Source organism: Sus scrofa, chromosome 1, assembly GCF_054392235.1.
Source record: "Sus scrofa isolate SSC_HxYL_T2T_F1_AM1 chromosome 1, Sscrofa_HxYL_maternal_Yorkshire_Landrace_v2.0, whole genome shotgun sequence".
NCBI classification, from domain to species: Eukaryota; Metazoa; Chordata; class Mammalia; order Artiodactyla; family Suidae; genus Sus; species Sus scrofa.
This window is the reverse complement of record NC_139383.1, coordinates 196618926-196645189: the sequence shown is the minus strand read 5'-3', so window position 1 is coordinate 196645189 and position 26264 is coordinate 196618926. Positions and strand designations below refer to the sequence as shown.

The following is a 26264-nucleotide window of genomic DNA, read 5'->3' as shown; positions in this document are numbered from 1 at the left end:
AAAACCACGTCCTGCTGTTGGGTTTATATTCACAGAAGGAAGGTTTTAAAGGTTAAGTTCAGGTCATACGACAAATGAAAATGTAACAAGCCAGCTGACATTGTATAACGTCTTCTTCCACTCAATCAATAGGCTACTGTTAGTCCTATTACCATAGAGATGGTTTGCTCTTTCCCGAAGGGTGGCTATTGTTTGACAAAACAGATTTGCCACTTGAACTAGGTTGTTCCCAAAGGACGTGTACCTTGTCAATTGTTTGTATTCAAAATAATGAAGTATTTTCATATTAAAATGTATGTAAGAGATAATATCGTCAGGTCCCTTTTCGGAGAAAAGCAACTTTTCCAAAGTACTAGATTACTAAAACCACACAAATATGCAGTTTAGTCATGTGAAGGGTTTTTGATTTAAAACATGTATCAGCAGGAATATGTATTTATCACTAAGACTGTATATTAAAAGAAAAGGGTCACAGGCTTCTGTGCTAATCTAAAACCCATTATAATCAAGCATAAAATTAATAAAAGCTATATTTAAATCTGGAAAACAAAGAAAAATTATTGTCACAAACTTTGGATTCTTAAAAGATAAAAATTTTTATCAATGATTATTACAGTGGTTTTTATGTGGAAAGGGATCAGCAATTAATAAAGTGAAAAACATGGAAAAGTGAATCACTTTATTTGCTTAAGAGCTAGCTACAGCATTTAAATACATATATGTATATGTTATAGAAATAATCTAAGATACAGGTGAACTAGCAAAACAAATACAAATATTCATTTTCTTTGAAATGTCTTTGTCTTAAACGTCTAATGAAAGTCAGCAACTCCTACATTTAATACAGAACAGGTGAGTTCTAAATTTCAACCTACATATTTAAAAATTAAAAAAAGATGAGTTTTTTTCTCAATGGAAATAATGACAGAGCCTTATTGTAAAAGATCAGAAGGAGCAATTCTAATAATAATTATTCTAATTATTTAGAAAAAGAAAGTATTCATAAGACTAATTAATCCAAGCAAAAATGTTATTTTAAGCATTTCAAACTTAAAAGATTTTGCTATCACTGAAAATCTATAAAACCGAAATAGAAACAAATTAAGTAATAGAGATAAAAAGTCAGTAAACAAGCAACAATTACAACTTTGAATCTGAAAGCTTTCCACAATTAGATTTAACTGTAAGCTTTAGCCATAAATTATGTTAACTTTTACCTTTCTACAAATAATCATAAGGGAATTTAGAAAGAATTTAGTCAAAGGGCAGTAACATGACAAATGTAAATAAAAACATTAGTCTCCAAAAATGACATCTGAAACTGTATATTCAAATTATACTATATTTACCTACAAAATTACTTATTTTTACTAAAAAACAAAATTACTTATTTTTATAATAAAATCTGCAATACTCTTTGAAAGAAATGTTTTATGAACATTGAAGAAATGTTTGGTTTCCCCTTTGCAGGAAGTATAATTTGTATTTTTCACTAAAATCCTTTTAGGCATAGGTTAGACTGAGTTAATGTTCAAGGAGATAGAAACAGCAAAGACAAATGAGTTCACAAATATCCTAATGACCCATTTTTTTAAAAAAATGGTAGCCTTCTAAACTAAGGAAGCCTTCCATCATAAAGTAAGTGGGATCTAATTTGCCTATCTTCCCTACAGGCTATAATGGAACAAAGTGAAACCTTACTAAAAACCACATCCCAAATTGATTTCCTTAGTTAATAGCCTCATTTCAAAAAGTATACAACATGTGCATATTTAGAATATAGTATAATTAGGTATTAGCCCTGGACCTGACAGGCAGCTGCCCATCAGCAATACTCTGCGTAATTAAATGATATTTACCATTTACCAAAAGATGGACTTCATATTGTTGAATTAAACTGGCCCATCTGCATCTTCCTAAAATGACAAACCTTATTAGTTCTGCCTAACCAGAGAATTGTGATAATGAACCGGTGACACCTTCTCTCCATTGTATGAAGCAGAACCAACTGTGTAATCATTTGAGGGGTCAAATGCATATGAAATTACTGTAAATTGAGAAAGTGAAATCACAGGAGTGATTAGGAAAACCATTCAAGCAATAAAAGATTTTTTTTTAATGTATGTACACAGGCCATAAAGAAAGCTCCACCTCCAATTGGTCAAAATTAATTTTAACTAATCAACTACTTTACCTGAAAACGGTGAAAAAAAGTAATGCTGCAGCTACTGCTCCAAATAAGCCACACAGAAGATTGACTCGGTAGGCAACTGAACCAAAAGGAAAGAGTATAATTGCCAGTTTAGCCACCAGAGTGAACAAAGGATAGCCAGGAGGATGGGCAACCTAAGGGAAAATTAACAACAGTCAGACAGTTTTCATCCAGCAAAGGAAGAGTCACAGTGGCTTTAATTGAAAAGTAGCCCTTTTCTTAGGCAAGTATAAAGATTAAGAGACAATGACTAAATGTTTGAATAGTGGTTTTCTATTGTAATCCTCTTGTGCCAATACAAATAAATATTTTCTTTAGTGGATTTGGCAGTGTCTATCACATGGTGTGTCACCTAGAGAAAGGGTGACATATTTCATTGTCAGTTCTTAAGCAGTTTGTTCTCTGGGTTCACAGTACATTAGGGTCATTTAAAAGGCTATTGAAAAAAAGCAGGTTCTGAAATATCGTACTGGTTAGAAAGTTGAAAGACCACACTGCTATCGGATTACCACCATGCTGACAGTCCTAAGGTCTTGCCTAAAGGGATCACGCACCATAATAAAGTTTATTAAATAATAAACTTATTAAAACTGTTAACCCGATTTATTTTATTCTCCATAGCTTATACAAAATTTGGGGTGATAATAAGCTAGCTACTGTATATATAGTAAAGGCTTTGCTTTATAATTTAGTTTAATTGGATTTAAAACTTAAAGTAAATTGTCACGTACTGTACTTATAAGTTACTAGAAACTGGGGTTTGAAAATAAATTAATCTACTTTACTCCATGCTTAATTAAACTTTCTTAATTCCTAAAACTGTTAATGAGAGCATTGATTAAACAATAAAACTAATACTTACTCCAAGCTCATGTGCGGCTGTGATCAGTTCCCCTGTGAAAAAATAATGTAAAACCAATAATTACTATTAGAAAATGACACTCCTCCAAAGTTTTCAAAATCCAAATGCTTGCATTGGGGTTTTGCATTAATTTGACTGGATAAAACTGCAAATCTGTAGAGATTTAACAGCATGAAATAGTCTCAGAATATTTTCTCCCTTAGATCTTTTTGAACAAACTATCTTTGATAGTTTTTAATAATTGGTCAGTGGAAATACAGGTGAAGTCAAGTTTTTAAAAATGCTAAAAATTGTATATTTTGTCCTCCTAAAAGTTGTATACACCTGCAAATACACACACAAAAAAAACTCTTAGAGAACATTAGTGTAAAATGCTGTATTATCCCTCAAGAATTTAGTGCAAAACTGTAAAGATGCAACCTTATCTAGTGCAGACACTAGAGATTTGAATAGCCTGTGCAAATTGTACCATTATGCCCTAAACTGGCACTTGGATACCTTCTCTATATTAATTATATTGGATATCTTTAAACAATTGTCAAATGCTTATTAACCTCAAGTTATTTTGGTAAGCTCTACTACTACATTTTTTAAGCCATTATTTATATTATTAAATAGTTCCTTATAATTCCTTACCATTCACAATTATTTCTAAAATTGTTGATGTAGTAATTCAATATCTATTTGTTCATACTTTAAGCATCCAGAGCACAGGGACTATATCGGTCTCATCCCTATAAATTCAATATAGTACAGAGTAAGAAATCAATATTAATTGATGATTTATCAAAGTTACTATTATCTATTGGGAATGTATTAATGTCCATTTTCTTCCCTTCAGTGGCTATCAGTACTCTTCATTTCTTCATTTCTACTGCCCCTCTCCGGCCTGGGCAATAGCTCTGACCAGCATTCTACTTCAATTCTTCTTCCTCCTGAATCACTTATTACTGCAACCCCCAACCCCCAAAGGTTGGATTGTTTCCTTAGTCTAAAATTTCTCAGTGCCTCCTTTCTGCGTACTGAATGAACTTGACTCCTCAGCCTAAAATGTAAACACTCTATGGCTTCAAGTTCCCTTTATAAGGCTTATGTCCATGAAAACTTTGCTCACCTTAGTCAGATCTGACTACTCACTGTTCCTCTAGAACAGTCCTTTTTTGCACCTCATCACATTTTCTCACTCAGCATTCTCTCCTAAATCCTTCAGGGCCTACTTCAGTTGCTGCCTTCTCAGTGACACCTTTCCTTACACATACCCCTCCCCAGCTTTCCCTATCAGGATTAATCACATCCTCCTCCCCCATGGAACCTGCTCGAAACCTCTCTATTCAGCACTTAGTTGGATTGCCTTCTGTGCTGGTTAGTTGTTTTCATTTGTCTTTTCCACTAAGATGAAAATATTATCCATTTCAGGCTTCTGTCAGGACATCAGCACCTCTCCCTCATCGGGCCACACAGGGAATCTACTTCAAGCCCTGTACAGAGAGGTTGACAAAGACATATCACGGTGTCATTCTTGCTACTCAGACACCCCACATCTCAGATTGCATGACTGCTCGCTTCACGAAGCCCCACAGGGGCACCAAAGACAGATACTGCTCACTTACATCATTTACTTACGGACATCTTTGAAGTTTTCTGGAGATATTCAAGAGCATCTTATAAGCTAAGGCACTTTTTGTATCTTATATAAATTATGGTTTTAAAATGTTTAAAATAACGGTTCTCTTTGTAGCTACTGTTACCAAAACTGTATAGCTCTGCCCTAGAATGGGTTTGCTCTTAGGTCTCTAGTGCTAAGTGGTTTTAATCAGTTTTTTGTTCTTATATTTCTGTAGGTGCAATGAAACACAGTTAAGTTTAAATTTTCAAGGTCACTATTCATTCTCCTTCATTTAAAATGTATTTAGAATTGTATTTAACCTTAAGAAAAACAGCCTATTTTCTGAAACTTCTTTTTACCATTGAAAAGTCAATATGCTGTTATTCTTTGTTGGAGTTCTCTTGGTAGAAAGACGAATCTGGAATGTGATAAACTTCCAGCACCAACTCTTGTTAAATGTTCAACTAAAATCTAAACAGAAAAGATGCTACTATTCAAAGTCTATGAATGCATCCCTGATAGAAAGCTAAAGGGAAACCCTACTTTTAAAACTGAGCATGATAAAAAAGAGAAATAGTTAAAAAAAAAAAAATTGGGAGAGCCTCCTAGGTCCTTGCTTTCCCCAATTCTTTACACTATGGTTTTTGCAAATTTAAGTCCTACCTGCATTAGGATTCCTGAGATGCCTTTTAAAAATAAAGATTCCTTGACCATAACCCAAACCTACCTACTCTAGACCCTCTGACATTGTGGCCCAAGTCCCCCAGGCAATATCAAGTACACTCAAGTTTGAGAACTACAGGGCTTTTTTTGTCTGGGACACAAATGTGTGGCAAGCTGAGGTGTTAGCAAATGCTTCACCTTTACAAAACCCAGCTCCCTCTATGTTATACTTTTTACATTAATTATACAGTTAAATTGTCATGTATCAAGTGTTAATGACAGTATCTTAAGTATAGATAAACATACATATAAGCTATAGTTCCCAAGCATAACAAAGAGAAGTGAAGGCTAAATTCCCACCCTTTATTCTAAAGGACCAGTAGTGCTCCTGCCCATAAATCAACTATGTACATCAAGTGGTGAAAAAGTAATTTTGGCAAGGCCACACAATGTGGATTCATGGAGTATAACTGAAGACTTATCAGCAAGAAGAATACATGCTTTATGTTGGTTTTGATTGTCTTCTGTTTATTGGTTAAAAAAAATTTATTTCAGAAACACAAAATTCAAAGAGAACAGTACATTCAACATATAAACAAAATTATCAAAGATGTGATTATACAAATTTTACTGATAACTCTTAGAAAACACTTCATTCCCCAAAACGAACATAAAAATATTAGAAGCAACCACTATTCAGAATCAAACTAAACTTAGAACACCCAAAAAGTATGATAACTCTAAGTGAATTATTAACTTTATTCTTTGGGGAAAAAATAAGACTATTAATAAAAACAAGGTAACATCACACATTTCTTTCTTTTTCTTTTTTCTTTTGTCTTTTTTTGCCTTTTCTAGGGCCGCTCCCGCGGCACATGGAGGTTTCCAGGCTAGGGGTCGAATTGGAACTGTAGCCACTGGCCTATGCCAGAGCCACAGCTACTCGGGATCCAAGCCGCGTCTGCCACCTACACCGTAGCTCATGGCAATGCTGGATCCTTAACCCACTTAGCAAGGCCAGGAACCGAACCCGCAACCTAGTGGTTCCTAGTCAGATTCATTAACCTCTGCACCATCATAAATCAACTATGTACATCAAGTGGTGAAAAAGTAATTTTGGCAAGGCGGGAACTCCAACATCATACATTTCAAATAGACTATCACTAAATATGTGAGGGCAGATTTAAGAAAAAAAATTAGAGTCTAAATTGGTTAAAAGAGCATGTTCTAAAGTCAATATACTTGGGTTCTTTCCTTAACTGTTCCTACTTTGCAGCTGTGTGATTGTGGACACAGTTTAACATTAGTTTAGTCATCTATAACATAATGAAATTGATAGCTACCTCACAGGGTAGCAGCTGGGAGGATTAAAATGATAATTCACGTGAAGCACTTGGAACAGTGCCTGGCACAGAGTAAGTGCTCAGTAAGTGTTATTTTTACTATTCATCCCAATCCTGACCTTCAGGCTCAAACAACCATGACAAATAACTGTCAACATTTTTTTTTTGACATGTACAGAACTACCCATTCTGAGTAGTGCTCTCCGATGCCAAAACTCTCACAATGATAAAGTTATTTCTATTATTTAATATAAACCTTGGAAACATCATAACTTCATTCCCCACTATACTAATGAAACATTGCTCCTATCTGGTCTATAGGACCTGAAAGAAAGAATAAAGTTAATGACCCATAAAAGGAACATCAAGGATTCTCAATGTGGTAGGCAGCCTTAAAGACTGCCTCTGACGGCTGCCCAATTCCTAGGCTTCTCACTGTGTAATCCTCTCCCTCCCTAGGCTGGGCTGGACATACTGACTCGCTTTCAAGAATAAAACCAGGCAGTGGTATGTCACTACCAAGATTAGGTTACAAAACATCAGAGTTGTCAGGCAGAGCTGCCTTCTTTCTCTTGACAGAGGTCAGCTTACAGAGAAACCTATGTGGCAAAGAACTGGATGGAGCTTAGAAGCTAATCCCCACCAAATAGAACCTTGAGAGGTCAGCAACCTCCCCTCCTGAGTTAGGGAACCCACTCAAACTGCACCCACATTCCTGATCCACAGAAAATGTGAGCTAACAAACTTTTGCTGTTTTAAGCCACTAAATTTTGGAGTATCTTGTAATTCAGCAACTAATGCACTCAGTTTTTCTCGGATTACTACCCAAAGTTACGGCACCATTATGACAAAACTACTCATCATTATTAGGCATTATTGGATGGCCACTGAATTTGGCAGCAAAACAAAACCCACGTCTTGTCTCTCATCCCAAATACATAACTATTTTTCACATGATTTAAATGGCCGATGACTCAAGCTTTTCTGTTTAATAGGAGCAGCTTGCATTAAGCCGAAACTGGCTTCCATTCCTTTAAGCATTCTCCAGCAAATATTCTGCAAGTTTGGTCCCCTTTCAACATCAGGTTTCAACTAAAATACCACCTCCTCAGAGGCCTTTCCCGACTAGCCATTTTGGTGAAGCCATTACCTAGCCCACTGTCAACCACATTTCCTTCTGTCTCCATTAACTTCTCACTACTCACTATGTAGTGGTTTATTCAGCAGTTTGTATATTGCCACTCTCCATGACACTGTTCACCACTCCTGTTATTCCTTTTATCTGTTACACGATAAGGACCCAACAAGTAATATTTGCGGGCTAAAAAGAAATGGAAAACAAAAACTCAGGTCCAGGAAAAATGATCTAGAGAAACGGAGAGGTTGGTAAAGTACCCATCAGGCAAAACCAACAATACCCGGCTTGAAAGCCTGAGAACTAGAGACCAGGATTACAAGAAAGTTACAGGAATGGAAACAGAAGTTGGTTCTGGGACTTAAAGCCCTGCAGGGGCCCGGGAAAGTGGATGAAGGGGTGCGGACCTAGTGAGGACAGTGCGGACCAGCGACGAGCAGGAGGGACGACCCAGAGAGTACTTTACCCGAGTCGCCCCCCGGCACCGAAGGGGGCAGCGTGAGGGTGAACACCGCGGCCACAGCGGCGAACACGGCGACGCCGCCACGGAGGCCCCTGGAGCGCCGTGGCCCCACTCGGGCTGCCGGCCCCTCGGCCAGGCCCCCGCCGTCTCCATGGAGACCCATGCGTCAGAGGAACCGAGAAAGGAGGACGCGTGGTACCCCAGGACTAGGAGCTTCACTGTGCCCCTAGGCGAGAGCCCAGCGCGTTGCGCGGCGGCTGCGGCGGCTTCCGGGTCGGTCCGGGTGGGCGGGACGCACCTTTCTGCGCCGGCGCGGGGGGCAAAAACCGCCCAGCCTCGCGGGACTAGGCCTGGGCAGCCTTCTGGCGGCGCACGGCGCATCGGGGTTTACAGAAGTATAACTTGCTTCCCAGTAGCGCATCACAGGAGACACCCTTCCTTTAGGAAACCAAGCCTCGCCCAGGGTCGTCGTCTCTATGGCCTCCTCCCTTCCCGGTGACTTGGTCGGAGCTGACAGAGACGGGAGGGGGGTTGCAAAGCGGGCGTGCGAAAGGGCCGCGACTGCCCCCAGCGGTGTGGGGTGGAACTACACTAAGGGCCCCAGACTGTGAGCCTGAGGATCCGTGTGCGCAGTGTAAGCCTCATATGTTTACTACGAGTAATTATAAACCTGTATGCTAATTGTTCAATCGCTGAGTTATTTTCAAAGGTTAAAATAAGCTAGGTTGGTTTTTATTTTTTGGGTTTTTTTAGTAGCATGAGGAGAACTAGGGAGATGTGAAACTTGAGTTTCTGTAGTGATACAAATAATTCATGTCATGGTAAAAAGAACTCCTTTACTGAAGAGGTGTATTTGGTGGAGCTTTGACCACACACTGGGAATGAAACCAAGACACTGCATTTTCCAGTTAGCTGCAACACAAAAAAGGAATGGGGAGTTCCCATCATGGCGCAGTGGTTAATGAATCCGACTAGGAACCATGAGGTTTCAGGTTCGATCCCTGGTCTTGCTCAGTGGGTTAAGGATCCGGCTTTGCTGTGGCTGTGGCATAGACCAGCAGCTGTGACTCCGCTTAGACCCCTAGTTTGGGAACCTCCACATGCCGCCGGAGCGGCCATAAAATAGTAAAAAAAAAAAAAAAAAAAAAAAAAAGGAATGGGAACTCTTGAGACCACCTCATAGCACATTCTTGGTAAGATCTTTAGTAAGATCTTTAAGCTCAGATTGTACATTATTATATGGATTATTCTGGAGGGGGAGGGGAGGAGAGCAGCCTCCCTGGAATGCATCTCAAAATACAGTGAAGATCATTGACAATCTAGGACATGTTACAAGCAATCTGACAGGAACACAGAATCGCAAATGTAGAGTAACTAATACACATCTGCATAGATTGGCAGACGTTATGCCAGCATCTTAGGTATTTACATAATGCTTCCTCGGCTATATCGTGGGTCCCTGGGGGGCAGGTAGGCAGCTTCTAAAATGGCTCCCAATAATCCCCTACTCCTGGTACTGACTCCCTTATGTGATCCTCTCCCCGTATGGGGGGTGGGGTCGGGGGGGAGTGGGCTGAATCTAGTGACTCACTTCTATCCATAGAATAAGGTGAAAGTAACAGTTGTCCCTTTGGAGATTAGGTTATAAACCACAGGCTTCCATCTTGCTAACTCTCCCCCTGATGGGCACCACCTCTCTTGTCCTCTGCTTGTTCACTCTGATGAAGCTACCCATCATGGTGTGGGATGCTTGGTGGAAACGCCCACTCCATAAAGAGTAGCAAGGAACCGAACATCACCTCCAGCCGACAGCCAGCCAACAACTAGCAAGGAACTGAATCCCGCTAATACCTCATGAGGGAGGCAGGGTGTAGATGCTCTGTTAGTGACCCTTGAGGTGATAACAGACTCCCACCAAGACCTTGATTATAGCCTAAGAGAGACCCTGAGGTAGAGGACCCAGCTAAGTCTCACCCAGATTGCAGTCCAACAGAAACTGTGAGATAGTAAGTGTTGCTGTTTCAGTCCACTAAATTTGGGGTAATTTGTTACTCAGCAATAGATTTCTAAGACAGCCTGCCTCCTATTTCTTTTCTGAAAGAGTATGCCAGTGATTAATACTGGCTGAGCCAAGCATGTGCTTAACTTTCCCTTTTTACATTTCATCTTTTGCTCATGAGCTTTGTAAAAGATAAAATGTTTATCATGGCAAATTACTTTCAAAAGAGCAAAATTATCTGTCCATAGTCAAGAGGCAGAGATCAGCACTAGAAGTTTGTTTGAATTTGGGAGTTGTCACAGATGAGGTGAATGAAGAAGTTCACGGAGGCATAACGTAGTGAGAAGAAGGTTGAGGTCATGTGTTAGCCCACATCTTCCTTTAGGGAATGGCAGAAAAGCAGACAACAGTTCAAGAGAAGGATGTGTCACAGGGCGCTAAGGAAGAAATGATGTCAGTTAAGTATGTGTGGTCAGATTGTCAAAGAGAGAGAAGGACGGTGAGGAGGCCCACATCCTGGTTTATGGGGTTGAGTTTATACCATTTGGAGAATTCTTTAAGCAAAAGAATACAAAACTGCAGATAGAGAATTAGATACAGGTATCGGAAGGAGCCTGTGCTGGAGACAAGCTGTGGAAAAAGAAATTTTTTTAATTGAAGTATAGTTGATTTACAACATTGTGTTAGTTTCAAGTGTACAGCAAAGTGGTTCAGTTATACATAGCTATTCTTTTCCAGATTCTTTCCCACCATAGGTTATCACAAGATACTGAATCTAGTTCCCTGTGTCTACAGCTGGTCTTGTTGTTTATCTATTTTATACATGGTGAGTATCTGTTAATCCCAGACTCCCAATTTACCCCTCCCCACCTCCCCTTTGGTACCCATATGATTCAGGCTGTGAAATTTAAGCTTTGTTGACTTCATGGCTAATCTCCTTTGAGGATGAAGAATGGCCAGTTCCGTGTGTGTGTGTGTGTGTGTGTGTGTGTGTGTGTGTGTGTGTGTGTGTGTGTGTATCTGGCAACCTCTGAGGAAGCTGGCTGACTCTTCCATCCTTCCTCAAGTGCCCTCTCCTCCAGGATTCGGTGACAGCCCTCAGCCCTTTGGCTTTCCTTTTAGCCCTGGCCTCTGCTCTGGCTTGCTTCTGTCAGTTCTCCACAGATTCGAGTGCACCAGGCCGTAGACTGTTCTCTCTCTTTCTACCTTCTTTCCCAAGATGATCTTATCAAAATTTTAAATAGTAACTAGGCTGATAAATCTGAAAACAATACACCACTAACCTGTCCTTTAAGCTATAGCCTTTTTTAAACAAACAATGTGATTTCTCCATTTTAATATCTAAGCAGCATTTCAAACCTGGTAGTTTCTTTAAAAAAACTAAAAATAGAACCATCGTATGATCCTGGGCATTTATCCAGAAAAGATGAAAATTCTAATTCAAAGAGATACAGAAATTGAAATAAAGTCAAATGTGTCTTAATCTTAAAAATATCTGTGAAATTCTGGATTTAGAAACTTTGGATTGGAAATTAGCTACCTGGAATACTGTCCAATAAGCCATGTACAATAAAACAGGACAATACAAGAAGACACAAACATCCCTCTTAAGTGCCTTAGAAAAATAATTTTAAACATTTAAATGTGTTAGTAAGCACAGGAATTTAAAATAAAAGGTATTTTCATGTTTCTAATTATCAAAGGTTTTTTATTGAAATATAGTTGATTTACAATATTGTATTAATTTCAGGTATGCAGCAAAGTGATTCAGTTACAGATTCTTTCTCATTAGAAATTATTACAAGATATTGAATATTCTTCCCTATGCTATACAGTAGGTCCTTATTGTTTATTTTATATATAGCAGTGTGTATCTATTAATCTCTTTTATTAAGTTTTATTTTATTTTTAAATGATTTTTAATTTTTTCCATTATTGTTGGTTTACAGTGTTCTTTCAGTTTTCTACTGTACAGCAAAGTGACCCAGTCACACATACATATACACATTCTTTTTCTCACATTATCCTCCGTCATGCTCCATCACAAGTGACTAGATATAGTTCCCGGTGCTATACAGCAGGATCTCATTGCTTATCCATGCCAAAGGCAATAGTTTGCATCTATAAACCCCAGATTCCCAATCCATCCCAAGTATCTATTAATCTCAAACTCCTAATTTATCCCTCCCTCTTTCCCCTTTGGTAACCATAGATTATTTTCTGTGCCTGTGAGTTTGTTTCCATTTTGTGAATAAGTTCATTTGTATCATTTTTTTATATTCCACATATAAGTTACATTGTATGCTATTTGTCTTTGTCTGTTTGACTTACTTCACTTAATAAAATAATTTCTAGGTCCATTCATGTTGCTCCAAATGGCATTATTTCACTCCTTTTTATGGTGGGTAATATTCATATATTTGTGTGTGTGTGTGTGTGTGTGTATATACAAACCACATTTGCTTTACCCATTCATCTGTTGATGGACACTTCGGTTGCTTCTGTCTCTTGGCTATTGTAAATACTGCTGCTATGAAAATTGGGGTCCATGTATTTTTTTCTATTTAGTTTTTTGCCTTTTCTGGGTATATGCCCAGGAGTGGAATTGCTAGATTATAGGGTAGTTCTATTTTTAGTTTTTTGAGGAATCTCCATACTATTCTCCATAGTGGCTGCACCAGTTTACATTCCCACCAACAATGTAGGATGGTTTCCCTTTCTCCACACCCTCTCCAGCATTTATTATTTGTAGACTTTCTGATGATGACCATTCCAAAGATATTTAATATCTCTAGAGTACTTGTGATAAAGGAATTTAGTGTAACATTTTAGAGGGCAATTTAGCTACATGTATCAACAATCTGTAAGATACTCATATAATTTGACCTAGACTTATGAATAAACATATGAAAATGTGTTCAACTGTATTAGTAATCAGAGAAATGCAAATTAAAACCACAATGGGGGGAGTTCTAGTTGTGGTTCAGTAGAAACAAACCTGACTAGTATCCATGAGGATGTGGGTTTGATCCCTGGCACCATTCAGTGGGTTAAGGATCCAGCATTGCCATGAACCTTGGTGTAGGACAGCAGCTACAGGTCTGATTTGACCCCTAGCCTGGGAACTTCCATGCACCGCAGGTGTGGACCCCTCCCCCCAAAAAAATAACAACCCACAAATGGGATACTACATACCAGGTTAGCAAAAATGAAAGTCAAATTGTGTATAATATTGGCAAATGTGTAGAACAATGGAAACATAGCAGGAGCGTAAAATGGTAAATCACTTCGGAAAACAAACATTTTTTAGGTAAAGACAAAGAGATGCAGAGCCTATAACCAGCAATTCTACTCCAGGTTTGTACCTTGAAAAGCCAAGAGACAGATACAAAATGTACATGGAAGTGGTGTTCATAAGAGCCCCCAGATAGGAATGACCCCAGATACTCAGCAACACCGGAATAGAGAAATAAACCCTATTGTATATTTATACAATCAAATACTGGATATACTTTAACAAAGAGAATGAACAAGCTATAGCCAGTCAACTAATATGGTTGACCCCTGCAAAAAACATTGAGCAACAGGAACAAGTTATAAAATAATACATATAGAATGATTCTCATTATGTAAAGTTGAAAGATAAATTGTTTAGACATATATCCATAGAGTTCTGAACTATTAAGAAAATAAAAAGTCATCATCACAGATGTTAGGACAGTTGTAGGGGGTTTTTTTTGGTTTGTATTTTATGTTGTTGTTGTGTTTTGTCTTTTTAGGGTTGCATGGCATACAGAAGTTCCCAGGCTAGGGGTCAAATCTGAGCTGCAAATGCTGGCCACAGCCACAGCCACGGCAACCCCAGATCCAACCCGTGTTGGCGAACTACACCACAGCTCCTGGCAACGCCAGAGCCTTAACCCACTGAGTGGGGGCAGGAATCAAATCCATGTCCTCATGAATACTAGTCAGGTTCATTACCATTGAGCCATAACAGGAACTTCTAGGGGTAAGTGGGGGCTTTGATGGGTGGGGGTACATGTGGACTTTAATGTGCTGTCGGTGTTTCTGCTCTTGACTTGAACGATGGCTATATGGGTATTTCCTTTATAATTATTCTTTAAACTATTCATGAATGTTACTGTAATTTCTCCTATCTCTATGATATATCTTATGGTAAAAAAATTATACTGGAAGGATTTCCCTGGTGGCTTACGGTTAATACATATCTTTCCATCTGTTTGTGTTACCTTTGATTTCTTCAACAGCGTCTCAGAGTTTTCAGAGTACAAGTCTCTTCCTCCTTAGGTAGGTTTATTCCTATATATTTTATTCTTTTTGATGTGATGGTAAATGGAATTGTTCCCTTAATTTCTCTTTCTGATCTTTTGTTGTAGTGTATAGAAATACAATCAATTTCTGTATTAATTTTGTATCTTGAAACTTTACCAAATTCATTGATGAGCTCTAGGAGTTTTCGGATAGCATCTTTAGGATTTTCTGTGTAGTATCATGTTATCTGCAAATAGCGACAGTTTTTCTTCAAGGTTTTAATGAACCAATTTTTTTTTTAAACAAAATTCTAAGCTATCACATAAAAAAAGGAATATTGTTCAAAGGCATGAAAGTAAACAGTGTGAAAAGCTGAATTAACAACTGTCAAAATTAGAAGTAGAGGTGAGGATTGTAGTGATGAGCCAAATCCTCATTGTGTCTGGGGACTGATAAATAATGCCTTTTTTTTTTGTTTTTTGGCTTTTTAGGGCTGCACCTGTAGCATATGGAAGTTCCTAGACCAGGGGTCGAATCGGAGCTGTAGCTGCCAGCCTATACCACAGCCACAGCAACGCAGGATCTGAGCTGCATCTGTGACCAACACCACAGCTCATGGCAACACCGGATCCTTAACCCACTGAGCAAGGCCAGGGATTGAACCCATATCCTCATGGATCCTATTTGGGTTTGTTAACGGCTGAGCCACAAAGGGAACTCCTGGAAAATGTCTTAAAGTGATAAATCAACAGGTCATTCTAGAGCCCTTTTATTTAGGAAAGTCATCATGAAAGGAACCAAAATGAGCAAAGGTTAAGAGTGGTGCCTCTGAGAAAGGAGACGAGGGGAGGGGAGAAGCAGGATGGGAAACTGGGCCTTCCCTATAGTTGTTCTGCACTGTTATATATTTTGCCATGTGCATTGTATTATTCTGATTAAAAATAGGAAAATATTTGTGAAGGAAAAAATGGGAATGAAAAAAAAAAAAAGCCAAACCATAGCTTTTCTGAACTAGAGGTTACAATATACGTGAAGAGCCTGAGACACAGTAGGAGCTGTACTAACGTTTGCTGTAAATCAGTTGTTTCCTATTTGAATACCTATTATTTATTTATTTTTCTTCCACTTTTATGGAGGTCTAATTGACATACAGCACTGGATAAGTTTAAGGTATACAGCATAATGATCTTATTACATCCCCAGTACTTATTTATTTTTGTAATACCTTTTGATGGCCTTTATCCAGTTCCTTCTCTCCCCATCCCTCACATCTGAAAACCACAAATTTGATCTCTTTTTTAATGAAGTCATTTTTTTGTTTTTGAAGTATAATTGACCTACAATATTGTTATTTCTTGTTACACAGCATAGGCATTCAATATTTCTATGTATTTCAAACTGATTGCCACAATAAGTCTAATTACAATATGTCACCTTAGAAAGATATAATTATTGACTACATTCCCCACACTGTAAATGTCATACCTTTTTTTAAAAAAAAGTATTTATTTATCTTTTAAGAGCCACACCCTCAGCATATGGAAGTTCCCAGGCTAGGGACTGAGTCGTAGCTATAGCTGCCAGCCTACACCACAGCCACAGCAACACGGGATCTGAGCCACATCTGCAGCCTACACCACAGCTCATGCAACACCAGATCTTTAACCCTCTGATCAAGGCCAGGGGTCAAACCCACATCCTCATGGATACTAGTCAGGTTCATACTGCTGATCCACAATGGGAACTCCTGATTTCATACCCTTGAATCATTTATTTTGCAACTGGAAGTTTGTACCTCTTAGTGAATTACATTTGAAAAATTCTCTTATTTAGCCATTCTATTTCAATTTGCAAATAGAATTTTATCCTTATTAGAGAAATTCATAAAGTATTTTGAAAATCTTTGTTCCATTTATCTGTTTTCATGTTAAAAATTACCCCAAAATTTAGTGACATGCAACCATTCACTACATCTCACAATTTTGTGAGCCAGAAATGTAGACAGGGCTCAGAAGGCTTGTGCTTTGTTTGGCATTTACTGAGGTGACTTTGTGGTGTTCAGCAGGCAGATAGTCTGTAAGGTCCAAGATGCCTTCATTACACTTCTGTTGCCCTGTTGGGAATGGTGGGAATGCTGGGCTTTGCTAAAACTTTTGATCTAAGTGGGTCACATGTTGCAGCCTTGGGGTATGTGAAGTTAATACCTGCTTCAATTTACCAAAGATTTATAAGAGGCAAGGGTGGAAACTGCAAGGGTTTTTTTGTTTGTTTGTTTCGTTGTTATTTTAATGACTTTGTCTCAAAAAAACCCAGAATTTTCAGAGTTCCCATTTTAGTCTCTGTGAGGATGCAGGTTCATTCCCTGGCCTCACTCAGTGGGTTAAGGATCCAGCATTGCTGCAGGGTACCACAAATGCAGCTCAAATCCCATGTTGCCATGGCTGTGGTGTAGGCTGCAGCTGTAGCTCTGATTCATCCCCTGGCCAGGTGTGGTCATTAAAAGAGAGAGAGAGAGAAAGAAAAAAAACATTCTTTCTGTCTGCTGTATTCTATTGGTTAGATAAGTTACCAAAGCCAGCACAGATGCAAGGGGAAGGGAATTGGACTCCATCTATCCTCAAGAGAGTAGGAAAGAGTTTAAAGCCATCTCTAATGCATCCTCCAGTAAGACCCCTGATACAAAACCAAAGAAAATGTATGGACAAATATTATTTTTTTCTGCTTGAGGAAAGAAAACACATTTGCATCTAGAGCTTTTAGTGATTTGAGCTATTTTCAAAATCTTTTTGTTCTAATTCAGTTCAAATAATGACTTTTTTTTTCTTTACTTTTTTTTTTTTTGCTATTTCTTTGGGCCGCTCCCGTGGCACATGGAGGTTCCCAGGCTAGCGGTCGAATCGAAGCTGTAGCCGCCAGCCTACGCCAGAGCCACAGCAACACGGGATCTGAGCCGCGTCTGCTCACAGCAAGGCCGGATCGTTCACGGCAAGGCCGGATCGTTCCTTAACCCACTGAGCAAGGGCAGGGACTGAACCCGCAACCTTGTGGTTCCTAGTCGGATTCGTTAACCACTGCGCCACGATGGGATCTCCAAATAATGACTTTTTTTTTACATTCAGTAAAGATGATATTTTAAAGTCCTTATCAGATTGAAAATGAATATTGAATACTAGGACAGTGGATTTATTCACTTAGTACATAAGTACTCGGAAGTACTTGGTGATTGATACTAGAAAGGTTATTCAGGGGATATCTAATTTTTTTTTTTTAACTGAAGGTATTTTATTAGGATTCCACACTATTTACAGCAATTTTAAGGTCACAAACTCTGTAATTTGCAAAAGTAAGATTTCAAGGTATTAAAGTTTAGATATTCTTTTTACAAATATGAGGACAAATAGATGGGTTCAAACACAAAGCAAAAATGACATAAAAGTGAATGTAAGTGGCATGAGGTATTTGATATATTGAAAATAATTTTTTTTCAAAAAATAAACTTTATTGGCGTATAGGTGATTTACAATGTTATATTAGTTTCAGGTGTACAGCAAAGAGAATCAGCCATATAAAAATAAATATATGGGGATATCTGACTTTGCCAACTATTTTCAGAAAAGATTATATCTAAACCACCCACCCTGAGGAAGGTCTCTTCTAAATCAGACCTGAGATAAATTAAGTGACAGGATTTAAGAGGCATATAACTATACAGAATAATTTTTAAAACTTTTTTTCTTTTTATGGCCACACCCACAGCATATAGAAGTTCCCAGGCTAGGGGTCAAATTGGAGCTATAGCTGGGGTCTGCACCACAGCCACAGCAGTGCTAGATCCAAGCCACATCTGTGACCTAAGCCACAGCTCACAACAATGCCGAATCCTTAACCCACTTAGAGAAGCCAGGGATTGAAACTGCATCCTTACAGACACTATGTCAGGTCCTTAACCTGCTGAGCCACAACAGAAACTCCTATATAGGGTAATTTAGAAAGTAATTACAAAACTTTTAGTAGTTAAATATATTATTTTCATAGTAGTGCAGGGAGCAGCTTGTGCTAGATCCTGGTTCTACTAATTATCTTTGTGATCTTGAGCAAGTTTCTTAACTTTTCTGGCCCTCAGATTATGCATCTGAAAAATGAGAATTACAGTAGTACCATCCTCAAAAATTTGGTCTAAAAAAAAGGTAAAATAATAAAAAGAACAAAGCCTGGCTCATTGTTAGCCACAGTAAATACTCACTGTCATTATTATTCCCTAACATTTAGAAGAAACACTTTAGGTTATGATTTTTAAATAGGGCAAGTAAAACTCACACTTTTCTATTTCATTTCAAAGTTAATTCACTAGAAGTGAAAATATGCGAGAGAAACAAACTATCCATTTGCAGCCTAGATGTGATCTGGGAAGCTCTTTGCTCTCTAGAGACTTAGTCTAACTTGGATAAACCCCCAGCCCCAAACTCTTTCCAATAGGTCCAGAGTGGGAAATCTTGCTATAATGTTCTACTCTGCCTCTAGCTCTTTAATCATGCGGCATCACCCCAAACTCAGCCCTTTCTCCAGTTCCCATAGAAATCCACTCCTGCCAAACAGGCCTCAGTTCTAGTGGAATGGAAAGAACTGTTTGACCAACAGCCATTGCTTCAGGTTTCCACTCATGCTCCTCCTCAACCCTTTATGTCCTCAAACTGCCTCTTCAAACTCTAAGTTTTTCCCCATCTTATGAAAGCATGAGCATCCCCACCATCATCCAAGGCATTTAGTTAGTAAAATAAAGGACCTTCCATGTGATGGGATTTACAAGCTCTGAATCACAAGTATGGTTAATGATCTAATATCTGACTCCTGATCTAGTATACTTTCTTGTCTCTCAGGTTTCTCACATTGATGCTTTCAACATGGGAAGAAAAGTTACTGAAAGGTAAAAGTATAACATCTTGATGAGTTTAACATAGTTGATACAATGAGCTAAATATCTTCATGTATATACATGCAAGTAGTGATTCCATGTGTAATCACACATGGTAGAATCTACCTCCTATAGACTATGCAGGGGTCTCTCTGGGCATAGGCAGTGGCGGTCTTTGAGGATCAATAACCCAAGACCCCAGTGGTCAGTCAGGCCATAATCCCATTCTTTACTTCTCCCTGACCTGAAATCCTGTGATGAGTCATTCAGCCACTCTAGACACCAAAGGTGGGGACATTGTCTCCAGACATGTCACTTTGCTTGTGATGATCTAATCTTGGAAGTTGGGAAGAAGAAAAGAAAAGAGGTGTCAGACTGTATTTTAATGATTTTCTGCTACAGATCCTTTTCTTTCCCTTTAGAAAAGAGCCACACACTAATAATCGGGATTTAGAAGAAGGCAAATACTGTCTCAAAAGGTTGAGAGTCAAAGGACAACTTAGTATATCACAACCCATAAGTGTTAAATTTATCTTCCTAAGATAAGGTGGATCATCTTACTTCTACCTGGGCCTCAGGAGTGAAGGAGAAGCCCCTTAGTTCTCAGGTAACAGAGCCCAGTGGGAAGCTGACTTTTCTCTGATGGATGGGTGCCCTAGGAAGGAAGGGAGCTAAAGTCAAGCAGGGAGAGGGGCCCTTCTGGCTGTCTGAGCCCTATACCTTCCAGGGCTTCTGGGGCTGGCATTATGGCCTGTGATATGATGCCCCAGATCCATCCCTACTGTGTGTTTCTTCCAGATGGAAAAGGTGAGGACCCTAACAGCTGCATCCTCATCTTAGAAAGACATCAACAGCAAGTCCCCTTGAAGCCAAGGATATGCCAAGATGAGGAATGGCTAAACACAGGAGACTTCTATCAAGGGTCAGGAGAAGGGGTATGGCAGGCTGGGCAGTCAATGCCATTCCTAGTGGGGTCCCCCCCACAAACTCAATAAAAGGGCTTTGCTTCCCTGTGGGAATGCCCCATATTAAGTGCATCGTTTAGTTCAATCATGAGTTTGGGCTCAAGACATTGGGAATAAGCTGACTTTAAATGAATCGAGTTAGCTGAGGGGCCATTCATCACATGTTATTATTAAGATTCAAATATGCTACTTGAGGGACAAATGAAACCTTTCTCCCCTGTCTCATGAAAGAAGATGGGTTTAGTAGGTTCTAGAGTCTTCACCTTGGAAGGAAAGGTCGTAGACATGAGGGTAGCACATAAAGCATAAATGTTGGTAGAAATAAAAGAAAGTTGCAAGAGCAGCAGGTGGGGAGTATGGAGTGAACAGATGGCATGCACGGATTGCAGGAAGCAGTCATGAACTGTGGGATGGGCCTCTCGGCAGAGTGGTAGTCTTGCTAGATCCTAGGAAGATGGTGGTACCTGGGCTCTAGGTTCAGGATTTACAGGGCAGAGGTTAAGTCTATGGGCTATAGAGTCAGATTCCCTGAGTTCAGATCCCAACTCCATCACTCTCTAGTTGGACAAGTTGCTTAGATTCTCTTATTTTCCCATTCATAAAATGGGAAAACTGTGAGAATTAAATAAAATAACCGAGATTAAATGCTTAGTAGCCAGCCTGGCACACAGTAAGCCCTCAACAAATGTTTGTTGGTATATTATTCACTTCAAAAAAATATCAATTGAGAGTTCCTATTGTGGCTCAGAAGTAACAAACCCGACTAGTATCCATGAGGATGAGGGTTCCATCCCTGGCCTCATTCAGTGGAATAAGGATCTGACATTGCCATGAGCTGTGGTGTAGGTCGCAAACATGGCTCAAAGCCCATGTTGCTGTGGCTGTGGTGTGGGCCGCCAGCAGCTGCAGTTCCAGTTTGATCCCTAGCCTGGGAACCTCTATATGTCTCGGGTGCAGCCCTAAAAAGCCGAAAAACAAAAAAAAGAATTGGATCTCTCCTGTGTGCCAGGCTTTGTGCACTGGTAGACAGTTGGAAGTATGGCGGGCATTATTTCTCTCCTCCCAGAGCTTTCAGACCTTATTGTGAGAAACACACTATGTAGTCTGGAAATTACAACATGGTGTCATAAGGGCTATGACTGGGCACATGCAGGGTGTTATGGGATTAGAAAGGCGGCTTCAAAGAAGCTGAGAGCAGAAGCTAAGAGCTGGGGAAGGCATGCATGGGGGCGGTGCACACCTGGGGTTGAAGGAGGCACTCGAGCAAACAGGCCTGCGGGCCTGAGTACAGAGCCCAGGGTAGGCTGTCAAGAGTGAGATGGGGAAGGTCCTGGGGGGCTGCTGTCATGCAGAAGTGATAACCCAAGGGGAGCAAAGAGGAATTCACATTCACACCACAAGGGCACATGGACTGTGTTTCAATAAGTGTTGTTTAGTGTTCTGAGTCTCCATGCATTGGTTGTCATGAAGTTCACCCATTCTTAGGGCTCCTTTCTACGCCATCTAGGTCAAATGAGAGTTTGGGGGCTGACACACCCTTAACATTTTGGGCTTAGTCTACACAATGGCCTCTGCTGATGGTCTTTTGAAGGCAGGTGTCATACACACCAGTGCCACATTGGGGCCAGCAGAAATTTTCCCACCTGGGTTCCAAGGAGATGTCCCTGTGTGTGTACCCTTCCTCGTCCCCTTTTCTGTACCCTAGTGTCCTCCATCTGTCCTCTGTCTCAAGTTTTGCAAGCAAGTAAACCCAGGTATCCACCTGCTTGAAAACCTTAGAGGATCTGGTCTTGCATTTCTAGAAGCGTCTTTCTCACCTGGCTACTTTGGCTCCCTCTGTGTCTTAAATCCTCAGTTCTGTGCCCATTCTCCTCTCTGTGGGACAAGCCAACATCCATGAGTCCAGATATCACAGAGGCCAGTCCTGGAGCTGTCTGGACAGATTTCCTTCCAGCTAATGTTACTGAACTCCACTGTATGCCACGCCCTTCAGCAGGTGCATTTTCTGAGCTATGGCATAGCAGCTGAGACCATGGATCCTTAGCTTCCCTATCTGTGCTGGAGACCTGTCTCCTCCAGTGACGTGTGAATATACAGACGATGCTTAGAATGCTGCCTGTGCACAATAAATGCTCAACAAAGGTTAGTGTGTCACATGATCCCATTTTCTATCCCAGCAACCCTATGAGCTAGAAACCATTTTTAGTCCCACTTTACAGAAGAGGGAAGGGAGCTTTGGAAAGGTTAAGTAACTTGGCAGGAGCATGAGTTCAGACCCATGGAATTCATCTCATGGTGCACACATTAACCTCAGTGGGTGACTGTTTGGTTTATCTCCCCTGCTTTGACCCCAAGTCCTTGAGTTAGTGTTTGACGTGCCCTTGTCAAAGCCTGAGTATGTGGATGTGTAGGTGGTGGGGGTGTGATGGAGGAGCTGGGTTCATCCTATCCATGGCTTCAGATGTGGGGGTTAGCCGTGGGGGCAGGAATCCACACCTTGGGAACAGTAAGGGGCTCCCAGTGAAGGAAGGGACCTGAGGATATAGGAAGAGCAGAGATGTGGCCACAGATGCAAAGGAACCCATCATGAACCCCCTCAGCAAGGAGTGGGAAGAGGATGGAGCATGCTGGGGTGAATTTGAGAGAGATTCCTTTAAAGCAGGGTGAGAAAACAGGCATGTTAAAGAAAAACTAAGGGTGGAGTTCCCTTGTGGCCTAGCAGGTTAAGGATCCGGCATTGTCAATGCTGCGGCTCGTTCACTGTTGTGGCACAGGTTTGACCCTGGCTCTGGAACTTCCATGTGCCATGAGTGCAGCCAAAAAAACCAACAAACAAGAAAAGAAAAAAAGGAAGGAAGGAAGAAAGACCAAGAATGACCCCTTTTCTAAGGCGATATTTCTTAAATCTGGCTAATCACCGGAAACATTTGGCAGCACTTCTAAAAAATGTAAATTCCTGGGCCCACCCCTGGAGATTTTAATTAGTAGTTCCTGGTAGATCTCGGATATCTGCACGTTTTCAAAGCTTCCCAGGTGAACCTGTTGATTAGCTTGGTCTGGGGCCACTGATCTAAAGTTACAGCCCTTCATTTTCCAGATAAGGAAGTGGACACCAGGTGAGATGCTTAAGGTTAAGCATCTCACCTGAACCATCCAGCTGGTTGATGGCAGAAGTGGAACTGGACTTTAGTCCAGTGTTCTTTCTATAATAGTCTACATTCCTGTCACTGTACTGAATGGATAAAATGCTCCAGGGGGAAATACTCTCAAATATAAGTGCGTCTGTGTTTTGGTATGTGTTTATCAAAAGGAATCCAGCATCATAAAATGTGAGTGGAGTTCCCTTCGTGGCTCAGTGGTTAACAAACCTGACTAGGAACCATGAGGATGCAGGTTCGATCCCTGGCCTTGCTCAGTGGGTTAAGGATCCGGCATTGCTGTGAGCTGTGGTGTTGGTCGCAGACACGGCTCGGATCCTATGTTGCTGTGACTGTGGCATAAGCCAGCAGCTGTAGCTCCAGTTTGACCCCTAGCCTGGGAACTTCCACATGCTGCAGGAGCGGTCCTAAAAAGAAACAACAACAATAACAAAAAACCTACATAAACTGAGTAACCATCATCATGCACAGTAAATTCTATGTAACAATCTGTCTTCACAACTTCAGAATGTGTGGTTCTCTCCCCAAGTGGAGTGTGAGTGGCTCAGAAGTTGGAACCATATCATTTTTCTTCATTTTTTTATCTCCAGTTTCTCCCATGTTAAATAATTGCAATAACTTTTATTTTATTTTACTTTTAATTACTCAAATGAATTTATCACATCTGTAGTTGTATAATGATCATAACAATCTGATTTCACAAGTTTTCCATCCCACAGCCCAAGCACATCCCCCCATCCCCCAAACTGTCTTCTCCGGAGACCATAAGTTTTTCAATGTCTGTGAGTCAGCATCTGTTCTGCAAAGAAGTTCAGTCTGTCCTTTTTTTCAGATTCCACATGTCAGTGAAAGCATTTGATGTTGGTGTCTCATTGTATGGCTGACTTCACTTAGCATGATAGTTTCTAGGTCCATCCATGTTGCAAAAAATAATAATTGCAATGACTTTTAAAAAGCAAACATAGGTCCAGTGGTGAAAACTCAGTATTGTGGTAGGAAAACATTTGTGTGTAAATCTCAGAATTCTTTTTTTTTCAAGTCTGTCAAAACTTGATTGCATCTGAAATTACAGCTTGTTTGGTAAATAATATAAACCCAAGATGGACTAATATTTTTCTTCCTTTTTAAAGACAGTTTGACAAATGGGATTGAATAAACCATTCTTTAAATGGAAGAATTCTCCAAGTTAACAGCACTGATTTTTCATTTTGGGGCGCATTATGCCACACTAAGCCCGGTTGGTTCTCATGTCACTGCCCTTTTAGAAAAAAGGAATCTTGATCACACAACCAACAAGCTGAGGAATTTGGAGCCTGTGCTCTTTCCTTGCACAGCATCCCACTGCTGCCCAGTGAGAAGTAGATTGCTGTGTTTGTGCTGTTCCCCCCCCACCCCATCTTTTTAGTGCTGCACTCATGGCATATTGAGGTTCTCAGGCTAGTGGTCGAATCTGAGCTGTAGCTACTGGCCTATGCCACAACCATAGCAACGCCAGATCCAAGGCACGTCTTCGACCAATACCACAGCTCACAGCAATGCCGGATCCTTAACCCATTGAGCAAGGCCAGGGATCGAACCTGCGTCCTCATGGATTCCAGTCAGATTTGCTTCCCCTGAGCCACAGGGGAATTCTGTGTGCTGTTTTTTGTTTTTTTTTTTTTTTTTTTTCTGCCCAAAGAATTCAAGTCACACAAGTGACAAGGCTGAAGGAACTTTGAGAGCAAGAGAAAAGGCGAGGCCAGCTTGGGGGCTTGTTGTCATACAAACCAACTCCCTGATGCTCTCAGAAGCCAGGGAAGCGGCAAAACCCTGGTATTTGAGGGGGCTCCTGGTCCTGAGAGGATCCCGGGATCAGGAGTTGGTGCTCATTTGCCTCTGGAGGCTTAGAGCTGGCAGAGGCTGGCTCCCCTGGCTTTCTGGAAGTGGCATCTGAAGGATAGACTGAAGGAGCGTCTGGGGAAGAAAGGGGGCTTTTCCATGTCCTTTTGGATGGGGCTCTGCTTGGAAGCTGGAGCACCTGCTCAGTATATGGCTTGGCTTAAAGCTGTGCAGATACAGCGAGTGCACTGCCTTTGTTTAGATGATGCTTTTATTTGGGGTAGCTTTGAAAGGGCCTGGGTAGAGGTCATGAAACAGCAAATAAAACATCAATCAGCTTAAATGGGTTTTGCCTCCTTTACTAGGCTGTTGCTTAATTAAATTGAAACAGCACCAACTTAAACGGGTTTTGCCTCCTTCAACAGGTCGTTTGTTGCTTAATCAGACTTTGTGTTATTTTATAGCCCTGCACATGGAGCACTCGGGAGCATTGTCACCAGGATGACCCAAGAATCTTCAGCTTTCAGAAGTCAAAGAATGGACATGTTGCCACCAGAGCCCTTTACCAAGTGAGAAGTCCTTCAATGAAGAGAACCTGGCTTCCAGCAGCTGGAGCAGCTTATATTGAGTGATTCAAGACTAGCCAGTCAGCTTTCGAGGTTAAAATTCCCCTAACTCCTTAAATTTCACCCAGAACCCGGGCTGCAGGAGACAGGTTTGCAAGTCTTGCTGCCTGTCTTTTTGTCAGTCGACCTCACAATCTACTCTTTCTTTTCTCAAAAGCTAATGCTCTGTTTCTCATCTTCTTTGCCTTTTGAGTAGCCTAGTTTCTTACTCAGTAATAATTATTGCAAAA

The 26264-nt window shown here is 40.3% G+C and overlaps 2 protein-coding genes across 26 annotated transcripts in view; one reads left to right on the top strand and one right to left on the bottom strand.

The window, feature by feature from the left end:
* Positions 1-8796, bottom strand: part of TMEM260 (transmembrane protein 260) — a 63642-nt gene extending 54846 nt beyond the window's left edge. For 11 of the 25 annotated variants that reach the window (XR_014819569.1, XR_014819570.1, XR_014819571.1 and 8 more), the window contains exons 1-3: positions 8288-8564; positions 3075-3106; positions 2195-2346 (exon numbers count right to left, since the gene is read on the bottom strand). Coding sequence is in view for 7 of the 25 variants with exons in the window: in XM_005659990.4 (XP_005660047.1) it covers positions 2195-2346; positions 3075-3106; positions 8288-8447 (344 nt within the window). In the remaining 18 variants the exon portion in view is untranslated. The other 14 variants (XM_084981835.1, XM_084981796.1, XM_084981842.1 and 11 more) reach the window with 3 other exon arrangements.
* LOC110262235 (uncharacterized) lies at positions 8446-26035 on the top strand. Its single transcript, XM_085014073.1, has 6 exons — positions 8446-8479; positions 8515-8679; positions 8748-8918; positions 14552-14591; positions 19433-19479; positions 25873-26035. Exons 1-6 carry the CDS (start codon positions 8446-8448, stop codon positions 25911-25913), a joined length of 498 nt encoding a protein of 165 aa, XP_084870199.1. The 3' UTR covers positions 25914-26035.
* The last annotated feature ends 229 nt before the right edge of the window (positions 26036-26264 follow it).